Below are 20068 nucleotides of genomic sequence, written 5' to 3' on the forward strand. Positions count from 1 at the left end.
CCTTGCATTATCATGATCCTTCATCGTCTTATCATTATCGTGATCCTTCATCTTATTTTGCCCCCTCAAACTTGAGTTGGGGTGAATCCACAACCCGAGTTTGCTTCGTAACTGATCAAAATCAATTAGAGGAAGCTCCTTGGTTAAGATATCAACTACCTGTTGGGAGGAAGGGACAAACTTGGTAATGAGGCTACCAACAACCACCTTTCCCTAAACAAAGTGAAAGTCAATCTTAACATACTTCGTGCGAGAATAAAATGCTGGTTTGATAGTCATTTGAAGGGCTGAAAGATTATCACAAAATAGAATAGGTGGTTCAAATAAACATATCCTAATATCCCGAAGAATAAATGACAACCATGTAAGTTCTGTTGATGTAGATGCCATTGTTTTGTATTCGGCTTCAGTACCTGAATGAGCCACTGTATGTTGTTTCTTAGCACTCCATGATATGCAGTTGACGCCTAAGAATGTGCAAAAACTTGTGGTAGATTTTCTAGTAAGAGGACATCCTGCCTAGTCTACATAAAAAAAATATATAATTGAATTGGAGTGATAGCCAATAATCGAGTTCCATACTCGATAGTTTCATGAACATATCGTAAAATTCTTTTGACCATTTGAAAGTGAAACTTTGCATAAATTAACTAACATAATTTACATTGTATGAGATGTCTGGTCTAGTGAATGTCAAATAGTGTAATCCTCTCACCAAACTTCTATACAAAGTGCAGTCATAGAACAATTTTTCACTTTCTTTGGTGGGGCGCAGGTTGGATGGCATAGGAGTGGAGACCGGTTTGGCACCTAGCATCTAAGCTCGATCCAATAAGGAATAAGCATACCTTTTCTACTTAAAAAATAAGCCTTGATCAAAACAATGAACATCTATTCCCATAAAATAGGGCAGATAGCTAAAATCTTTCATAGTAAACTTATTACTAACTTTTATAACAAAATCATTTATCATAGTGAGATTATTCCCTATGAGAATTATATCATCTACATAAAGCAAAAGAAGCATTATCCCATGATTGCTTTGATAAATAAACAGAGATGAATCAGCAACAACAGTAGAATAAAATGTATCAAATATGTCATACCAGGCTCGTGGAGCTTGTTTCAAGCCATATAGGGCTCTATTCAATTTGCACACAAAACCAGGTTTATTTTTATCTTTATACTCAGATGGTTGATCAATATAGACATCTTGACTTAGAAACCCATGTAAAAAAATATTCTTTACATCTAACTGCCTGATATCCCAATTTTATGCAAGAGCAATTGTTAAAACAATTCTAATCGATGGAGGTTTTATAACACGAGAGAAGGTTTCTGCAAATTCAACTCTAGGTATTTGGTTGAACCCTTTGGCCACCAAGCCAGATTTAAGGCATTCTAAGCTCTCATCACCTTTAATTTTTGTCTTAGAAACCCATCTACTCCCAATGACATTCATATTAGGCGTTAAAGGAACCAAAACTCACGTATCATTCTGTTCTAATGCTAACAATTCTTCTTTCATTGCTTGATGCTAGCCAGAACCCTTCAATGCCTTATTAATTGTTTTTTATTCTAGAGGCACATTTAGAGATAAAAAATATTTTAGATTTGGTTTCACTATTTCTTCTTTTGACCGTGTGATCATATGATGAATGTTTTGAGCATTTGTCTCAACAACATTTGAGTTTTCATATTGAATAACATTTTATTCATTTTGAACATCAAGTTTGAGAGAAACCAAATTTTCATGATTCTCTTGGTCATCAAGGCTTTGACTCTCATTAGAAAAACTAAAAGAATTATCTTGAAAAACACTGGTTTTGCCGTCATCATTAATGCAACTTCTCTGTATAACATTGTCAACTTGATAACAAAAATTTGAATTAGTAAAACTCACTAATTCTTCATTGTTAGTTATAGAGGCAAACATTTTACGAGGAGCTCTATATAAAAAGACATGTTCATCAAACACAACATGTCTAGATATGAATACACGACCGATGAGAGGATAAAAGCATTTGTACCCCTTGTAAAACTCACAATATCCAAAAATACACATGGTAAGGATCTCAAACTTATTTTTGTTGTAATCTCTAATATATGAAAAATATTTGCAGCCAAAAAATCTAAGGCAAGAATAGTTTGATTGTTTCTTTAACAGCAACTCAAATAGTGACTTCATGTGAAGATTTGGAGAAGGAAGTCTATTAATCAGCCACACAGCTGTGGAGAAAGATTCCACCCAAAAGCATGTTAGAATATTACTATGGAAAATCATAATTAATCATAGTTCAGTAATAGAGCGATGTTTATGCTCTGCCATGCCATTTTGCTCGATCATTTTTAGGCAGGATTTAACATGTTTAATACATTTTTCTTTCAAATTTTTTTCCAATGTTTGGCTATTGAATTCTCCTCCTTCATCGGTTTGAAAAACTTTGATTTTTTTCTCAAACTAAGTAATCACCAGATTGTAAAATTCAATAAACTTTTTTGTGAGCCCAGATTTGGTCTTTAATGGATAAAATCACATGAATCTTGAATATTCATCAACAAATATAATATAAAACCTGAATTTTTGAAAGGAAGATATGGGTGTTGACCCCCATAAATCACAATGAATCTTATCAAACAATCTTAAACAATGTTTATCAATATGAAAAAATGGTAGCCTACACATTTTGTCCATTTGACAACTCAGACATATTGAAGGAAATTTATTATGTGCAATTACCTCAATAGAATTATTTCTAACTAGAAAATCAACCAGTTACATGTTGGGATGACCAAGTCTTGCATGTCCGACATCCTTGCTAACGGATCTAAATTGTGCATAATAGTAGACTTGCTTATTCTCCATGTGACTCCATATAGGCCATTAATTCTATTGTCCATCACCACCACCTTGTTGTTGGCTTGATCTTTCACCAAAACACCATTAGACAAAAACTCAAAAAAATAGGGCATGTTAGACGTTAACTAGCTAACTAAAATCAAATTTTTCTTAATCTCAAGAACAACAAGGACATTATCTAATATCATTTTTTTGCTTCCAACTTTTAAATTTTTCATCTCAGTGTGAGTAATTTCAACAAAACACCCTCGCCAGACAATTGCTATGATACCATGAAAACAAATACAACTTGACAAAAAATAAACAAATTCACACAAAATATTACGTGGTTCGGTGTTAAGATCACTTATGCCCAAGATTCAAGTTCTCTACTCACCTTCATGACATCACTAGGTTCCATTATCAATAGTCTTTATATACTCTTTTTTTTTAGGTTTCTTTATCATTATCCTTCATTTGCCTTGTATTATCATGATCCTTCGTTATCTTATCATTATAGTGATCCTTCATCTTATCAACCAGAACTTAATGAATCCAAAACCATCATTTGGACCTCTCTCTTTGGATGTCAATGGATCAGATTTTATCCGATATTAACCAAATCTGACTTTGTTTAGTAAGATTTGGTAAGCCAAAATGTTACTCGATTATAATTGGATGCAGATATAATCTTGATACCGAATTTGACAAATATCTAGATTTGATGGGTATCTGAATCCAAAAAATACATGGATTTGATAACTATCCCTACATACGAGCACACGAAGAAAAGACTCTCATGTGACCTAGGTCAAATCCATGATCCAAACCCACGAAACGGACGGACGAGTGACCGGGGCTAAAGAGAAGGGCACAAACGCCATTCTCCCACCACCTCAACAGTCAACACACTACGCATCTGCGCCGGTACCTCTCCTTGCCCTGAAAGAAAGTGTGTGGGGGGGGGGAGGAGGACCCGCCGGAAAATGACAATCCGGTGCCTGCGTCGCCCCTGCCTCCCGTTCTCCGATCACCGCGACGGCACCGGAAAACCTGACGCCTCCCGGAGAAATCCATAACCGTCGATCTCTCGACTCGGCGGAGAATCCTACGGCGAGCGACGGAAGGAGAAGAAGAACAAGAAGTGCGAGGACAAAAGTCGAAAACCCTAGCCCTCAGCCTCGCCGGAGATGAACATCCGGTTTCTCTCGTTCCCGGTGACCTTCGTCTTCCTGGTGATCGGATTCCTCTACTACACCACTGTCTTTGTTGTCGTGGATGACTCTCTCGGGTTGCGGACGTCGCCGGGCCTCCTGCACGCCAGCTTCTTCACGGCATTCGCGTTCATGGCGGTCTTCTCCTACGTTCTGGCCATCGTCAAGGATCCCGGCAGCGTCCCGGCGTCCTTCGTGCCGGATATCGAGGATTCTGAGTCGCCGATCCATGAGATCAAGAGGAAGGCGAGCTCTAGCTCGAACCCTAACCCTAGCCGTGTGATTTGTGCGTTTTCTTTTTTCAGAATTGTTTTTTCTGGCTTTATTAGGTTCTTTTGCTTCATTTGTTAGATGAATTTGAGTTTAGATGGGAAATTTTGCCCTAATTTTTACTGTGTGTTGTTTCGTGGCACTTACTTCTCTTTTGATCGCATTAGCTTGAACTTGGTTTCGTCATTGTCGTGATCGGTGTTTGTATCCCATCACTATTGTAGAAATCATCATCGTTGAGTTCATTCTTTAGTTTAGATCGGCATGTAAAGAATCGCCGAAGAGATGCCCTAGTTTTAGCCCTAATTATCTGAATGTTACTTTGTAGTATTTCCTTCTCTTTTCCCACATTTAACTTGAATTTCATTCTTCATCATCATCACTGTTTGGTTGTGTCACATTCGTTGTTTGGTCTGGATCAACATATACATCCTAATTCGGGGCTGAGTTGATGGAGGGAAGCGCTAGATTCCAGTATTTGATACGTTGTGGTACTGGAATTGCTAAATGAAATAGGTTTTTGCCGTGATTGTCTTCATGGCAGTTTAGATGCGTGTAATTATTTTCTCATTTAAATGTGGCACTAAGCAACTCCATGATTCCCATGTAGTTTCAAAGGGTTGCAGAGCTTTCTTATGAAATGATTGTAGTACGAGATCATCAAACCAAAGGGAGACATGTCCCAAAATGTTGGCTTCTAGATACGTATTTGATATAGTTGGATTGAGTCATCATCTGCTCACCTTGGAATTTTGTTGTGAAGGTTAGATTAAGGGAATGATACTAATATAAACCATTTAGATGGTAATATGCTTCAACATGTGAATGATTTGCACGGAGAAGTAAACTTATTCACTGATTTGAAGTGATTTAGTGTGAACTGTGAAGCCATAACCCATGACAGTTTATCTTGACATAAGATTCCTATTGTAGATGGTAAATTGTTAGAGATATCTTATATCTTTCCCCTTGTTATCTCTAATCTTAAAGAGTAGATGGTCCTATTCACAAATATCTTTTGTAGCATGGTTGTTGAAAAGAGCAACTGGTATTCACTAACTAAACTTGAAATACAAAGGCTTCTGACATGCGTTTATGTTTCATAGATGTCGCTGCACTATGTGTCCTATATGTGACTACAACCGTCATAATAATGATGGGATGTCCTAATCCCACTATGACCGCTGATCACACTTTCATGCATTTCTTTTTACCTTCATCAGCTGCTCTAAAAGTTTCTTGTGCATTTCTATTTTCTGCTTACAATACAACAATGTGGTCAAAATCATAACACGTGTGCTGCAATTTGGCCTTTAAAAATCTAGAACGTAAGATTGCCTCGCTGTCCAAAAATTTAGTTATCAATTGCAGCTTCATAGCCAATCAATAATCAGCAAACTTCAATTTTCAATCTCGAGTCCAGAGAGGGCTCACTTAAGTAGCCCGTTCTTTTACTCATGAAAAACTTCACCAGCAGTATAGTTGGACTAATGGAAGAACAGTCCTGATATCTATCGTATCCTTGGAGCAGACGGAATAGAGGGTCATTGCAACAAACATTGGACGTGGCGGATGCATGGAACACCGTCCACCGTGTCCAAAAACCTGTGTTATTTTTGTTTCACCCCCTGTTACGAAAAGAACAGGGATGGGGGGAGGGGGGAACAAATTAAAAAAAAAACTTGTGCATCAACGGGCACGCCCGACAATGCCTCTCTCTCTTTCTCTCTCTCGACGACAAGGTCGGTGGAGGCCGTCCAGCCCCTTCTTCTTCTTCTTCTCTTCTTCTTCTTCGTTTTTCTTCATTTTTCTTCATTCTTAAGATCGATCGTCGTTCCACGCTCCCCAACAAAGCCCTCCCGCTCACCCCTGGGTACGCCCTCTTGCCAGATCCTACTACTTGTCATCACCATGTATCGATCAATCTATATTTCTTTCTGTGTGTCGATATCGATTGTTGGGTGTGATGATTTTGGGGTTTTTTGCACTCGAAGTTTTTATTTATTTATTTGGCTTCTGTTTCTCCTTGTTAATCTGTTGTAGACTTATTTGTTAATATGGGTTAATTTCATAGGGTTTGAGAGAATTAGTTGCAGATAGTGATCTTTCTTTGTTGTTGCATACGATAAAATTTGCCATAGTTCATACTTGATTAGCAGTGTGATTTTTTGCTTGTGTGTTTGATTTCTTCTGACATTGTAATCAATCTTGACTGTCTTGATTTCAGGGGTTCGATTTTGGGTCTTTGTAATTTAGGGTTTCATTGACTGTGCTATTGTGGAGTAAGTGGGGAGTTGGAAGTTTTGATGAAAATGATATGGTCAGTTTTGGAAACGATATGGTGGGGAGTTGACCCGATCCATAATAAACTTGTTAAAACATGTAAAATGGTGGATGGATCGTGTCATATGATTCAAAACGAAGTAATCCGACCAGTGTTGTGAAAAGCGTTGAGGCGTAGCGAGGCTCTCCACCAAAAACTGAGGCGAGGCGTAAGCCTTGAGGCGTAAAGCGTAAGCCTCAAATAATTTTTTTGAAAACTTTAAAAAAATTATAAAAAAATTATAAAAAAATATCTAAAAATAGAAATAAATAAAGAAATGCTTTATTGATGAAATAACAACCAATAAGAAATAGAAAATCTCAAATAAGTACTAAAAAATATGGGATTAACATATAAAAGTAACTAAAAACTGATTACATAACTGGAAAATAGATGAGATTAACCAAAAAAAGTTAAAATATACTAAGAAACTGATTACATAACTGAAATAACTGGAAAACATATGAGATTAACCTACAAAAGTTAAAATATATGAGATTATTCTAAAAAATATGAGATTAACATATAAAAGTAACTAAAAAATGATTACATAACTGGAAAATATATGAGATTAACCAACAAAAGATAAAATATACTAAGAAACCGATTACATAACTGGAAAATATATGAGATTAACCAACAAAAGTTAAAATATATGAGATTATTCTAAAAAATATGAGATTAACATATAAAAGTAACTAAAAAACTGATTACATAACTGGAAAATATATGAGATTAACCAACAAAAGTTAAAATATACTAAGAAACTGATTACATAACTGAAATATCTGGAAAATATATGAGATTAACCTACAAAAGTTAAAATATATGAGATTATTCTAAAAAATATGAGATTAACATATAAAAGTAACTAAAAACTGATTACATAACTGGAAAATATATGAGATTAACCAACAAAAGTTAAAATATACTAAGAAACTGATTACATAACTGAAATAACTGGAAAATATATGAGATTAACCTACAAAAGTTAAAATATATGAGATTATTCTAAAAAATATGACATTAACATATAAAAGTAACTAAAAAACTGATTACATAACTGAAAAATATATGAGATTAACCAACAAAAGTTAAAATATATTAAGAAACTAATTACATAACTGAAATAACTGAAAAATATACAAGATTAACCAACAAAAGTTAAAATATAATAATATACTAAGAAACGGATTACATAACTGAAATAACTGGAAAATATATGAGATTAACCTACAAAAATCTTGTTGATCATGTCTTAAAAATCTTGTTGTAAAAAAAAAGAATTTTTTTTTGCACCTCAGGCTTGCGTCTTGAGGCACAGAGGGCCGCACCTCAAGGCGAGGCGCGTCTTTTGCAACTCAAGGCGTATTTTTGATAACACTGAATCCGACCCATTATCCATGACTGTTCAAGTTCCCCACACATCATCATCAAACAACGGCCATGTGGAACACAACATCCGAGTACGGTCCAAACAAACGTTAGACTTGGTACAGTTGTTACGGAACGAACAAAACCAATGTTCTGTTCCTTCTTTTTTGTTCATTTCGGCCAATCCTGGACAAGCAATCAAACATACCCTTGGGTTTGATTTCCTCACTCTGGTCTTGTCACTTGCAATAGAATGCAACTTGTTTTAACAACAACCTTAACCTCACTGAGAAATGAATATTCAACCCTGGTTAGAAAAGAAAAAGTCAATTAAATAAGCTTTCCTTACTCAATGTCTATGTGCCAATTTGAAAACCATCTACTTAAGAGAAATTATGGTTGTTTTGGGCTTTTAGAAATGTTTTCAATAAGATCATATTTTCATAGCCTGTGATCATCGCAAAAAATTTTCTCTCTTGTGGTTTCTCTCTCTTCCTTCTCTTTTCCTTTCTAACCTCTACTTTCCTCCTTTTTTTTTTGAAGGGAGAAAAATAAAAGAGAGAAAAGAAGAGAGAAGAGAAGAGAAAATAAAGAAAGAAGAGGAACTCTTTTGCGGGGTCTCACTTGACCTTGATTTGAAAATATTTAGAAATTTACTCACCTCCGTTTTGAAATATTGCGGGAAAATGGGGAGACGAGATTCGCTCGTCGGTACGAGGTTCGATCGTTCCTGGCGCCTTTACCAGGGGTAATCAAACCAAGGATCGAATTTATGCCTTTCTGCTTTGCTTAAATATTATCTAAGAATTTATCCTAAGTCTAAATGCACAAAGAATCATGCTTGTGCAATGCAAGGATGTATGCTCTTTTGAAAGACGTTTTGAAAATTTCCAAGTATTCTGAGATAAACTTGATAATGGAGTGAAGAGATGGGTTTTGAATGGTAGAATTTAACTTAGAATTAGAGATAGATAAGAGAAATTCTAGGTTTTTGAAATGATCAGAGTTGGGAAAATAAATCTTTGAAGTTGGAAAGAATGATTTGGAGATGAAAAAAAAGGGAAAAGGAAGGAAATTTCAAAGTCAGAAAATGGACTTTGAACTTAGATTTAGGAGGAAAGATAAAATTTGAAATGGAATTGAATTTAAAATTTGAAATCAGGATGGGTTTGAGAAATCCGAATGGTATTTTAAAAATAGAAATGGATTTAGGAAGTTCAGATGAGATCTGAAAATGGTATTGGATTTGAAATCTAGAATTGGGAATGGAATTGGATTCTGGATCCTGAATAGAATTAGATCCAAGATCTGGAATCCGAGATGGGGTTGGATTCTGAATCCTAAAATGGATTTTGGATCTTAAAATGGGTTTTAGGATTTGAAATCTGAGATCCAAGATAGAGTTGGACTCTGGATCCTAAGATGAATTTTTGGATCTAGAGTCTGAGATCCAAAGTAGAATTGGATTCTGGATCCTAAAATGGATTTGGATATGAAGTTTGAGATCCAAAGTAGAATTGAGTTCTGGATCCTAAAATGGATTTGGATCTGAAGTCTGAGATCCAAAGTAGAATTGGGTTCTGGATCCTAAAATGGATTTGGATCTGAAGTCTGAGATCCAAGGTGAAGTTGGATTCTGGATCCCGAATCCTAAATGGGAATTGGATCCGAAACCTGAAATCCAAGATGTAATTTGGATCTAACTTTGGATTTGGAATGTCAAAATTGATTTTCAAAATTGGATTTGGATTTGGAGCTTGAATTTGGAATTTAGAAAATGAATCAAGAATCTCAAAGTTAAATTGAATTTTGGATTTGATTGGAGTTTTGAATATAAAATGAATTTGGAATTTAAAAGTCAAATTGAGCTTTGAAATCTGATTTGAATTGAAATTTTGGAATATAAAATGAATTTGAAATTTCAAAGTCAAATTGAACTTTGAAATCTGATTTGAATTGGAATTTTTGAATATAAAATAAATTTGAAACCTCAAAGTTAAATTGGACTTTGAGATTGAAAATGAAATAGAATTGAAAATGAAAAGATGAATTGGATTTTACAAGAATTGAAGATTGATTGAAGAAGATATTAACATCACTTGGATTTTGGAAAAGAATATGATGCTGTTCTATCTTAAATGATGAATGAATTTAAAGAATCTTGGAATTGGATTTTGAAAAGCTATTCTATTCTTTAAATTAATTAAAAATGAGATTGAAGATATAATACATCCCTGACTATGGTCATTGAATGTATTATATAATAACCACATTTAAATTAAAGTGAAGAATAAAATACATCTTTTGGTGCTTTTATAGCATTTAAAATGAAATTAACTCTAAATATACCCTGACTATGGCCATTGATATATATATTGAGTTAATTTTAAATTAAACCCTGATAAAAGAGGAGAATTTTTTTAAAGAAAACATGATGAATTTTGAAAAGGATCCAGTGTTTATTTTATAAAGATAAAAATCCTAAGTTTTGTTTACATCCTGACTATGGCCATTGATGTAAATCATCAACTTAGGGTTAATTACCTCTTACGAAATGGTGCACATGCCATTCGTATTTTCATTCGTGAGATCTTTGAAAAAATGAGATAAAATGACATGGAAGCAAGTGATTTATAATATTTATATGCTCATTTATTGTATCTAATGCAAAAAAATGTAAATTCTTATTAAGATCTAATTATTACAACATTTAAAATTGAAAATACAAATCCCCAAGCAATGACATTTTCCCACATATTTCCTGCAAAACACTTGATCAGTATGAAAAGAGAAGAAAAATTGCACATATCGTATAGATGTTAAGGGTAAAAGAACGCTCTCATATACCTGTGTGTACATGCATGCCTGTGTATATATATATGAGTATATATATGTGTATGTATATCCATATATATGTATACATTTACATATATATATATATATGTATATACATAGATACCATATATATATTCAATGTAGGTGGATGAGAGTGGTATCGACGAAGTGGGTAAGTAAATAAGACATGCTGAATATGGATGAAATGGTTTAATGTACAAGTAATGCTTTCATACTGCTTATGACAAAATTCAAATATGACCGATCAAACCTTGATGCTCGGTGGATCATAAAACCGATATCTCAGCTAATATTCCAAAGTGATTCTGATAAATATGAACAAATTTTTTAGTAATGCCCAACGATGCCAAGGGACTAGACCCTCCAGCTGCATTTACTGAATGAAAACTTTAGGCTGATCATGTGTTGTTGAGGCAAAATGGTGCATGAGAGTACATCAATGCTTTACATAGCTGCCCATGACAGGAGAAGCATAGTAGTGCTTCAGACTGACATAGATTCCGGTAGACCACAACTGGGTCTTGCCCTGCTGTAGGCTTGGTGAAAATTACAGTCATGACTCGCACTGTTGTGGGTACAGGTGGGAGCTGGAGAGTATAGCAGCTAAAATGGTGGCTGTATGGACATTAACCAGATATTGTTAGAAATGGAGATGGTTCTAGGACGACACTATTTGTCACTAGGATAACACTTTATTAATAACCTTTGAATTACGTATTGAATAGTTTTGAGCCTCAAATAATGATGGTATCTAATCGCTTTGGGATTCATAGCCAAGTTTTCGAAGGTACTGGGCAATTGGACAACACCAAAAGAATAATCGTGATGTGAGATCCCTAAATATCAACAAGCCAGCAGGGTGATTAATAGATGGAATCCGATCCGGGAAATGGTAATTTATTGGTTCTGTGAACATCACTAATTACCCACACTAATATTCATGATTTCTGTCATCAGCACATAAGACTTACAAAGGCTGACAACACCTTAACAAAGATTAACACTTGTTACTGACACATATCCATATAGCCACTAAGCATGGACTCCTTAGCCAACGTTGACACTCCATTGTTAATATTTTCAGCAATTCAGAGTCACTGTTTGACATGCTAATACAGACCATGCTAACTCGCCGACCATTTTAAACAAACAAAATGTGTTATCTAATTTAACCCTTGAGAATTTTATCAACTAAAAATTATTTGGGAAATTAAGGGACAACATCCGATCCAAACTTAATATCCCAAAATTCCAAGACATCAAACTGATAATGCGACTATCAGTGAGAGTGGCATTCGCCAAGATGATGGCAATCCAATAGAATCCCAGTGACATTCAGATATTTTTACATTTGCATTCAGATGCTTTAAGTGTCTATTCAATTTGCAAGACCAGTGATACTCTGACAGATCATAATCATCTCAAACTTCAACAGACAATACCTTAGTAAATTATCTCAAATCTCAATAGACAATGTTTCAACCAATATATCACCGACTGGAATTTCAGGTAGTAGCTACTTACCGGAAAAATGGTGAATACCGATGACCAGACTCCTTCGAACAGCTGAGCAACCTACGGACGAGAGGGCGCTGGGTATGATAGTGAGATTGTCCCTGCAAAAGAAAACTTAAATCAATCAAAACTTGAGATCGAAGAGGTGACTCCTTTTGTTTGCTAATGCTGAGTTGGGTGTCGATCCTTCGAAAAGGGGAAAGCAATCGGAAGATCAGGACTGGATATAGGGGTGCGACAGAGCTTTGCTTTTGAGTCCCTGGCGTCGGGTGATGGAAATCGTTCTTTGGCCAACCAAAGGTGCCTCAGCCTGATGAGCGATGATCGAGAGGGGTGTGGGGAACATGAGAAAATCCGATACCTCTCCCCTCCCCTTGCATCCCTTTTATAGAGAGGGGGGATTTTCGGAATCTGCTGCCGTTGGCGATGGAAGGCTAGGGATGGGCAGAAGATGGAGGTCGTTTGGTGATGAAGGGTCGAGGCAGAAAGGTCGCACATGGGGTTTTGCCAAGGAGGGTTCGGGCGATGGAGGATGATAATGGAGATTTCCGTTGCAGATGGGCGGAGGAGAGAGAGGTGGGTAGAGGATCGGATGATGGAGATGGAGCGAGAAGATGCAATTGGGAAGCTTTTGGAGGATGATGGAGAGGTTGCGGCTGAAGGAGGCGTGCGAGGGAAGCGGAAGCTGGAAGCTTCGTGAAGGGCCGAATGAGAGGGTTTCTGAAAAACCCTAAAAGAAATCTCGCTGAAAAGCGTGACCCCATTTTTAGAGAATTTTTGAAATGGCGGCTCTTTTCAAAAGTTTTTGCAAAAGAATGGTTTTAGTTAAAAGGTTTGTTTTCTTCAAAAGGAGGTCTTTAAAAAATTATATTTCTCTTTTCTATATATAAATTTTTTTGTTCTTTTCTTCATTTTCTGCATTTTTTTATATTTTTTTTTTGGAATGAAATTCTAAAAACTAAGGAGTTTAAAATAATTTTGCAAAATTTTCAAAAATATTTACAAAGGAAAGGTTTTCTGAGCAATTTTGGAAGAAAATGTGTTTGGACCCGAGTTTTGAGAAAATATTTGAGTTTTAAACCTCGAATCGAGGAATATAACACGATGGATCCAAACGGATACCGGGTGAAGTGTCTGAGCTTTTCAAAAGTTATTTTGGTAATTTTGAGGATTTAATTAAAAATTGGATGACAATGCTCAGATTTGGATCTTTTATCTGGATCCGGATCCGAAATTGAGACAGATATATAAAATGAATTTAATTTCATTGAAACTTGAGAAAAAAATGGAATTTAGATTTAAAAGCGACTCAATTACTCAGAAAACGGGGTCAGGAGCAAAAAGGGAATATTTACAATATTTTGAAAATTTTGGGGTGTTCACATAGCCATATATTATTGCTGAGTAGTTTGCCTTTTTCCAATAACTTATCTTGTTTCTATATTATCCATCATGATCATGACAGCTGTCATGATGGTGGTCCTACTTGCAAGAGGGAGGCGTTTTGACGTTAGTCCAAACACAATGCAAGCATTGACTAGATTGTTTCAAAACCCAAAAAAAGGGAAAAAAAAAGAAACTTAGCTTGGCTTACTGGATTCACTCAAACTCAATGGAAAATGACAACAATAAAATAGAATAACAATCCATTAGCTAAAGACCAAGCTGTTTACCAAAGTAGCTTCCAAGAATTTATTATGTGCTAACAAGGGTTGTGATAATTGCAATTTTGTGTAATTGGGACTTGGGAGCAATATTATAGATACTACTGAGATAGAGACAATGGTTATATGTTCTCATGAAAGAGCACAACAAGAGAGAAGGAACCCTAGGACATGCAATTTTTGTTCTAGATGTATCAACCGTTAAAGATATGTATGAAGGAGTAGTAACCAATGTCCGCACTTGTGGAGGGGTGACAACCAATTTTCCGATAACGGTTGGGTTACATCAAGGATCTGCTTTAAGCCCTTTCCTATTTGCGATAGTGATGGATGAGCTTACGAGATCAATTCAAGAAAATGTACCGTGGTGTATGTTGTTTGCTGATGATATTGTTTTGATTGATGAGTCTAGAGCTGGGGTTAATGCTAAGTTAGAATTATGGAGACAGACATTGGAAGCTAGAGGTTTTAAGTTGAGTAAGAGTAAGACTGAATATATGGAATGTCGGTTTAGTAAGCAACGAAGTAGTGATGGGAGTGTAGTGAAGCTTGGTGAGCATGAAATACCGGTGAATGATTATTTCAAATATTTGGGATCCATCATTCAAAAGTATGGAGAAATTGATGGAGATGTAAATCATAGGATAAAGGTTGGGTGGATGAAATGGAAAAGTGCAACTGGAGTGCTGTGCGATCGTAGAATGCCATTGCGGTTGAAGGGAAAGTTTTATAGGACGACTATTAGACCCGCTTTACTATATGGTACGGATTGTTGGGCTGCCAAGAGACATCATATTCAAAAAATGAGTGTAGCTGAGATGCGGATGCTTAGATGGATGTGTGGAAATACAATAAAAGATAAGATTCGGAACGAGGAGATACGTAAGAAGGTAGGTGTTGCACCCATTGAAAATAAGATGCGAGAGAATCGTTTACGGTGGTTTGGACATATTCGGCGAAGGCCTAATGATGCTCTAGTTAGAAGGTTGGAGAAATGGGAAAATATATTAGTTAAAAGAGGTCGGGGTAGGCCTAGGAAGACTTGGATGGAGATGATAGGAAAGGATATGAATGCTTTGAACCTCACCGAGGACATGGCATTGGATAGAAATGATTGGAGGAAAAGGATTCATGTGGAAGACCCAAAATGAATTTCTTTTTTGGTTCATATCGCTGACCCCAATTGTTTTGGGATGAAGGCGTAGTTGTTGTTGTATGTATCAAATCATTATCATGATGAATTTTCTGTGGTTAAAGAAAAGTCCATCAGCGTCAGCCTTGATCATGCTTGAATGCGTGAAATATGACCCCTGAAGCATGAATCAAGATGCGAGTGTTAAGTTTTTTAAATGCTTGGATGCGTGAAGTGTGAAGCATTAGGAAGCATAAGGGGAAGTAGGAAACAACAATAAAAATGAGTAGGAAATGACACAAAAAATACAGTTAACCTGTGTTCTCTACTTGAGATGAATTTTAAGTGATTTATTATAAATATTCATTATATGTGTATTTTTAATAAAAACATAAATTTCAAAAAAGAATTTATCATTTTTTTAACATGAGAAAGACATTTACAATATCAATGAGGTTCATTTTCATATTGAGAGAAGCATGCTTTTCAATTATTGGAACCGAGTTTCTCAAAATGTTTTGGAAGTGTGTAATTTCATGCTCTTGAAATACACTTCCATTAAAAAGCTCCCAGTAATTATGTTTCAAACAATGGATTGATCAATTGAAGAAATTTGTTAATTTGATACATGAATAATCACTTGACAGTGGGCACTTGACTGCAGTATATTTATGTCTGTCTAGCCAAGTTTGTTTTTAGAGATGGATAGCATATGTTGAACCTATTGTTAAATCTCTCCCCATTTTGTGTAAGCCACAATTTTTAAGCAGTCCATCAACCCATGCCCAAGCTTCTACATCCGAACCTAGGCTTAATCAATTCTCAAGTAGATCTATTCAACATGATCTTATTGTACTACTTGATGAACCTATAATCTGGTTGTGTTTAAGAATTAAGGCCCTTACCTGATTCTCTATACATAAAATAGTTAAACCAGCTTTTAATAACATCCCCTACACGTCAATGTCCTTTCCATATCCCCTAGGCTTGTCTGATCATTGTCTCCTGTTTGTGTTTATCTTTATGTTGTTAACTTGACTTTTTTATCCAAATGTTTGCAGGGTGGGGATCTGAGGTATTGCCAAAAATGTTCCCATTATAAGCCGCCTCGTGCACATCATTGTCGTGTTTGCAGGAGGTGTGTACTGAGAATGGTAAGTGAAGGCATAGCTGCTGCACATATTACTAGGCTCTTTTTTTAAACTTGGGATGCATTTACAATATACTCTGTCTCTTGCAGGATCACCACTGTGTCTGGATAAACAACTGTGTTGGCCATGGAAATTACAAGGCCTTCTTTGTCTTTGTGTTGTATGCCGTAATTGCATGCTTTCACTCCATGGTGCACCTCCAATTTCTTTATTCCTAATAAATGTCTATGAAGCTGATAATGAGTTCCTAATTTTGTGAATATTTTCATTTCAGGTTATGCTTCTAACAACTGTGGCACATGATGTCAACAATGATCAGCAGCTGGGTGGCAGGTCATTTAAAACTGTGTATGTAAGTGATTTGGTGATTTTCTGCCTCTAAAGTGTAATATGTCTTTGGTTTTACAACTAATGTATTCCTTAGATACTCTGCGGGACAATATTGGTTCCATTAAGTGTGGCACTAAGTATTCTCTTGGGATGGCACATATACCTTATTTTTCATAACAAGACAACAATAGAGGTGAGGTGTGATATTTGGGAATCTATTGTGCAATGTGCATCATGTTAGATTGTTATTTAAGTTTAGAAGTTTGACTATATGTATAATGACTCTTTCAGTATCACGAGGGAGTAAGGGCAATGTGGCTGGCTGAGAAAGTGGGACATATTTATCGTCACCCATATGACCTTGGTGTTTATGAAAACCTTATCTCAGTAAGGTCACCCCCTCTATCATGTTGATTTTGTGAACAATTTTTAGATAATTATCTGACATGGAAATAACATGCCAAATTACTTTTTTTTTTTAAGAACTATGTGAGCTCTATGCATAGTGTGTCTCCCTAGTTTACTTTATAAACATAAACCTTTGGTTTAGCATTATTAAGGGTGCTGCCATTGTTGATTCAAATCTATTGCCTTCCAAGGAGATCTAAGTATTGAACTTCAAGAAACCTTGGCGTCAGGACTTGCTTTCTCCCAGTTGATTTTTTCTGCTTTTTTGTTTTCAAATGTGGATTTGTTTTTTGTTTAACACTTCTTGGTGCATGCGTCCTGATGTCCTATGAGTCATTTATAAAAAAACTTTGGTGACTGGTTGATTGGTAGTTTTAATAATATTTAACATGAAGGGTAATTTGTCATGTGTACAAAACATGGTGATTAATAAATGGCAAGTGTCATTGTTCTCACATTTAAATAATATCAGGGTCTCTCTTTTGTTGTTGACCTTTTTTTCTTGAGATCTTTCATTAAAATATTATAGAAATCTGTAGCATTAATACTTGAGGTCTTAACTTTGAGTTAGGAATCAATTTGATTCTTGGGAGGGGAAGTTTCCTTCCAGAAATGTGCATGTTTTATGTCTGGTTATGATTAGACTTGTAATTTAGAACATCACCTTTTTTTCCTCTATTTTTTTTTAATATTCTCAACTCTCCTTTCCCTAAAGACGATTTCTTGCTGTTTATATAAATCAGAGCATAGTGAGTTATCTTAGTAAATGCCTGTTTTAAGTTGTGCAGTTGTCTCCTCTTGTGATTGAAGTAATCAAGTTTATGTGTTATAAATGATATTAATCTATCGTGTTTTTTCTTCATGAATTGTTTGATATGGCCATGTATTTACTCTTAAAAAATTCACTTCCCTTTCTATCTTCGCTTATATTACCATATGATGTTTGAAAATTTTCTAATAGAATCTAGTTACCTTTTCTGCTCTTTGTTTCTCCTCTTATGATTGAAGTAATCAAGTTTGTGTTATAAAGGATATTAATCTTTCTTGTTTTTTCTTTCGATGTGGCCATGTATTTACTCTTAAAATCCACTTCCCTTTCTATCTTAGCTTATGTAACCATATGATGTTTGAAGATTTTCTAATAGAAGGGAGTTACCTTTTCCGCTCCTTGTTTCTCCTCTTTGCTTTTTTACCTTTTCTTTTCCCACTAATACTGGAGAAAGGGAAAATTCCTCTTTGTTCTTTTCAAAAGTAGCTGAATGATGATATAAATGCCTTTTCCGAGAGTTGATTAACATGGGAACTATTTTGGAAAAGATGCATTATCTCCTTGAAATTTAAGGCTATTCTATTTGGCATCACTATCCAGGTATTAGGTCCAGGTTTTTTCAGTTGGCTTTTTCCGACCTCCGGGCATATTGGTTCCGGTCTCAGATTCCACACTTCTTATGATTGCCTTCCTATGGTGCCAAGCTGACAATCTCACACAGAATATCAGTCTTTCGTGGCAGTCGTTCCATTCCAGGATTCTGCTGCTGCTACTAGGAAAAAACAACTGTTTTGGGAAATATGTTGGCAGCTGTTTGGGCTATTCACATCGGACTCCTGTTTCACTCGCTTGCAGCATTGATTTTCAGGCACTTGAGAAGGGGATGCTAAAGATGGGCGTCTCTTACACATTGGAAATTTTCATGTAATTTTACAGGAATTGAGAAAGAATAAAAATCTTGTATTTTGCTGTAAATTAGTGTTATACATTCCAAAGTTGATGATGAGTGTATCCCTTTCATGATGATTGCCAAAAGACTTTCAGCAAGTATGCATGATTTTACAAGATTGCGTTGATGACTGCAACCACCATTTCCTGCTTTTGGTTTCTTCTCTCTTTCAATACCTCTGGCCGAGTTTGGGTAGCTTTCTTCTTAAAGTTAGGCTTCAACTCCTTTAGCGTCCCCTTAGTTTCTTTTCCACAGTTCCTTTTCCTTCTTCAGTTTGTGTTTCTCTGATAAATGGATTTGGCCTGACTGAATTCATGATCCAGGTTCTGCCCCAAATCCAAATCACGTGAAGGAATTTTGAGAGAAGTCAGGGGGCATTTTTTGGGATTTCCTCACCCACTTTAGAGGGATGAGAATTCGTAACAGGAAAATTGAAAAAGGCAAAGAGTACTTACCTGGTTCAGTTGGGATTAAGGATGGCAGTGGACCAGGGGGGGGAGGGGGGGGCTGGGCTCCGCCCTGCCTTGCCTCGTTTGGATGAAGGGCATGAAACGGGGATGGAGGTAGGGATGAAGGTTAAAATCCATCCCTGTGAGAGGATGGAGGCAGCGATGAACTTACGCTTTTCCCCATCCCGTCTCCCCCTGCCTTTAGTTGGGATCCAACGATATTTTCATATTGAGAAGGTTTTTTGACATCTCTTCATCCACTTTTTATGCTATATTGATAGCTGTTCCATCAAAAAAGCAACTCCTGCATTTCAGTAGCCTTTATATATATAAAGAGTAACGAAGTGTTAAATGATACGTGGTAAATGTTTTTTTTTTGTTCCAATGATTCTAAGACATGGGTGGGTTTTTATAAGGTCTAAAAAATCAACTATTCAAAATCTTTGTAAACTTTAAAGGCTTTAAATATCATTTTTTCATATAAAACATGATCCATGTGTAGATTATTCATAAATCAATCATGCCCAATACATTTATGGGGTCAGAACTACGAACAAAAACACTAGAAGATCTAAAAACATCATTTAGCATGTATCATTTAGCACCTACCCATTACTCTTTATATAATAATGTATCTTCAAAATCACTTAAAGTGTTTGAAGATTGTTTGGACAAAGTGTCACCATTGATCAAATAACGATATTGTCGTCTATTTTTTTTGCACTACAGACATTTAACGGTGGTCTTAACCCCTACTAAAAGTTTGGGCAGAAAAATGCACATTTAGCAATGGTTCAAAATTCATCGCTAAATTGTTTTTTTTAA

The 20068-nt window shown here is 35.8% G+C and overlaps 1 protein-coding gene across 4 annotated transcripts; it reads left to right on the forward strand.

Annotated features, from left to right (window-relative positions):
- Positions 1-3754: 3754 nt before the first annotated feature.
- On the forward strand, positions 3755-18848 carry LOC149821361 (putative protein S-acyltransferase 16). Of its 4 annotated transcripts, none has more exons than XR_016426511.1 (7): positions 3755-4299; positions 16249-16341; positions 16428-16529; positions 16613-16686; positions 16763-16861; positions 16960-17055; positions 18446-18848. XR_016426511.1 is itself a non-coding variant. In XM_089982768.1 (7 exons), exons 1-7 carry the CDS (start codon positions 4030-4032, stop codon positions 18551-18553), a joined length of 846 nt encoding a protein of 281 aa, XP_089838894.1. In that variant the 5' UTR covers positions 3755-4029; the 3' UTR covers positions 18554-18848. The 4 variants fall into 4 exon arrangements, 3 of the variants coding, with proteins under 3 accessions (XP_089838894.1, XP_089838895.1, XP_089838896.1); XM_089982768.1 differs by having other exon boundaries at positions 16613-16690; XM_089982769.1 differs by having other exon boundaries at positions 16613-16690; positions 16960-17060; positions 18446-18574.
- The last annotated feature ends 1220 nt before the right edge of the window (positions 18849-20068 follow it).

The sequence above is a fragment of the Nuphar pumila genome, chromosome 12, assembly GCF_984573655.1.
Source record: "Nuphar pumila chromosome 12, dmNupPumi1.hap1.1, whole genome shotgun sequence".
Lineage (NCBI taxonomy): Eukaryota > Viridiplantae > Streptophyta > Magnoliopsida > Nymphaeales > Nymphaeaceae > Nuphar > Nuphar pumila.

What these genes read in the sequence shown, in the direction of transcription:
- LOC149821361 (XM_089982768.1), top strand. Translation starts at nt 4,030, where the DNA reads ATGAACATCCGGTTTCTCTCGTTCCCGGTGACCTTCGTCTTCCTGGTG. An exon ending in GGAGGTGTGTACTGAGAATG is followed by an intron (nt 16,342 to 16,427) that starts GTAAGTGAAGGC and finishes TGTCTCTTGCAG; the next exon opens with GATCACCACTGTGTCTGGAT. An exon ending in GGTCATTTAAAACTGTGTAT is followed by an intron (nt 16,691 to 16,762) that starts GTAAGTGATTTG and finishes TGTATTCCTTAG; the next exon opens with ATACTCTGCGGGACAATATT.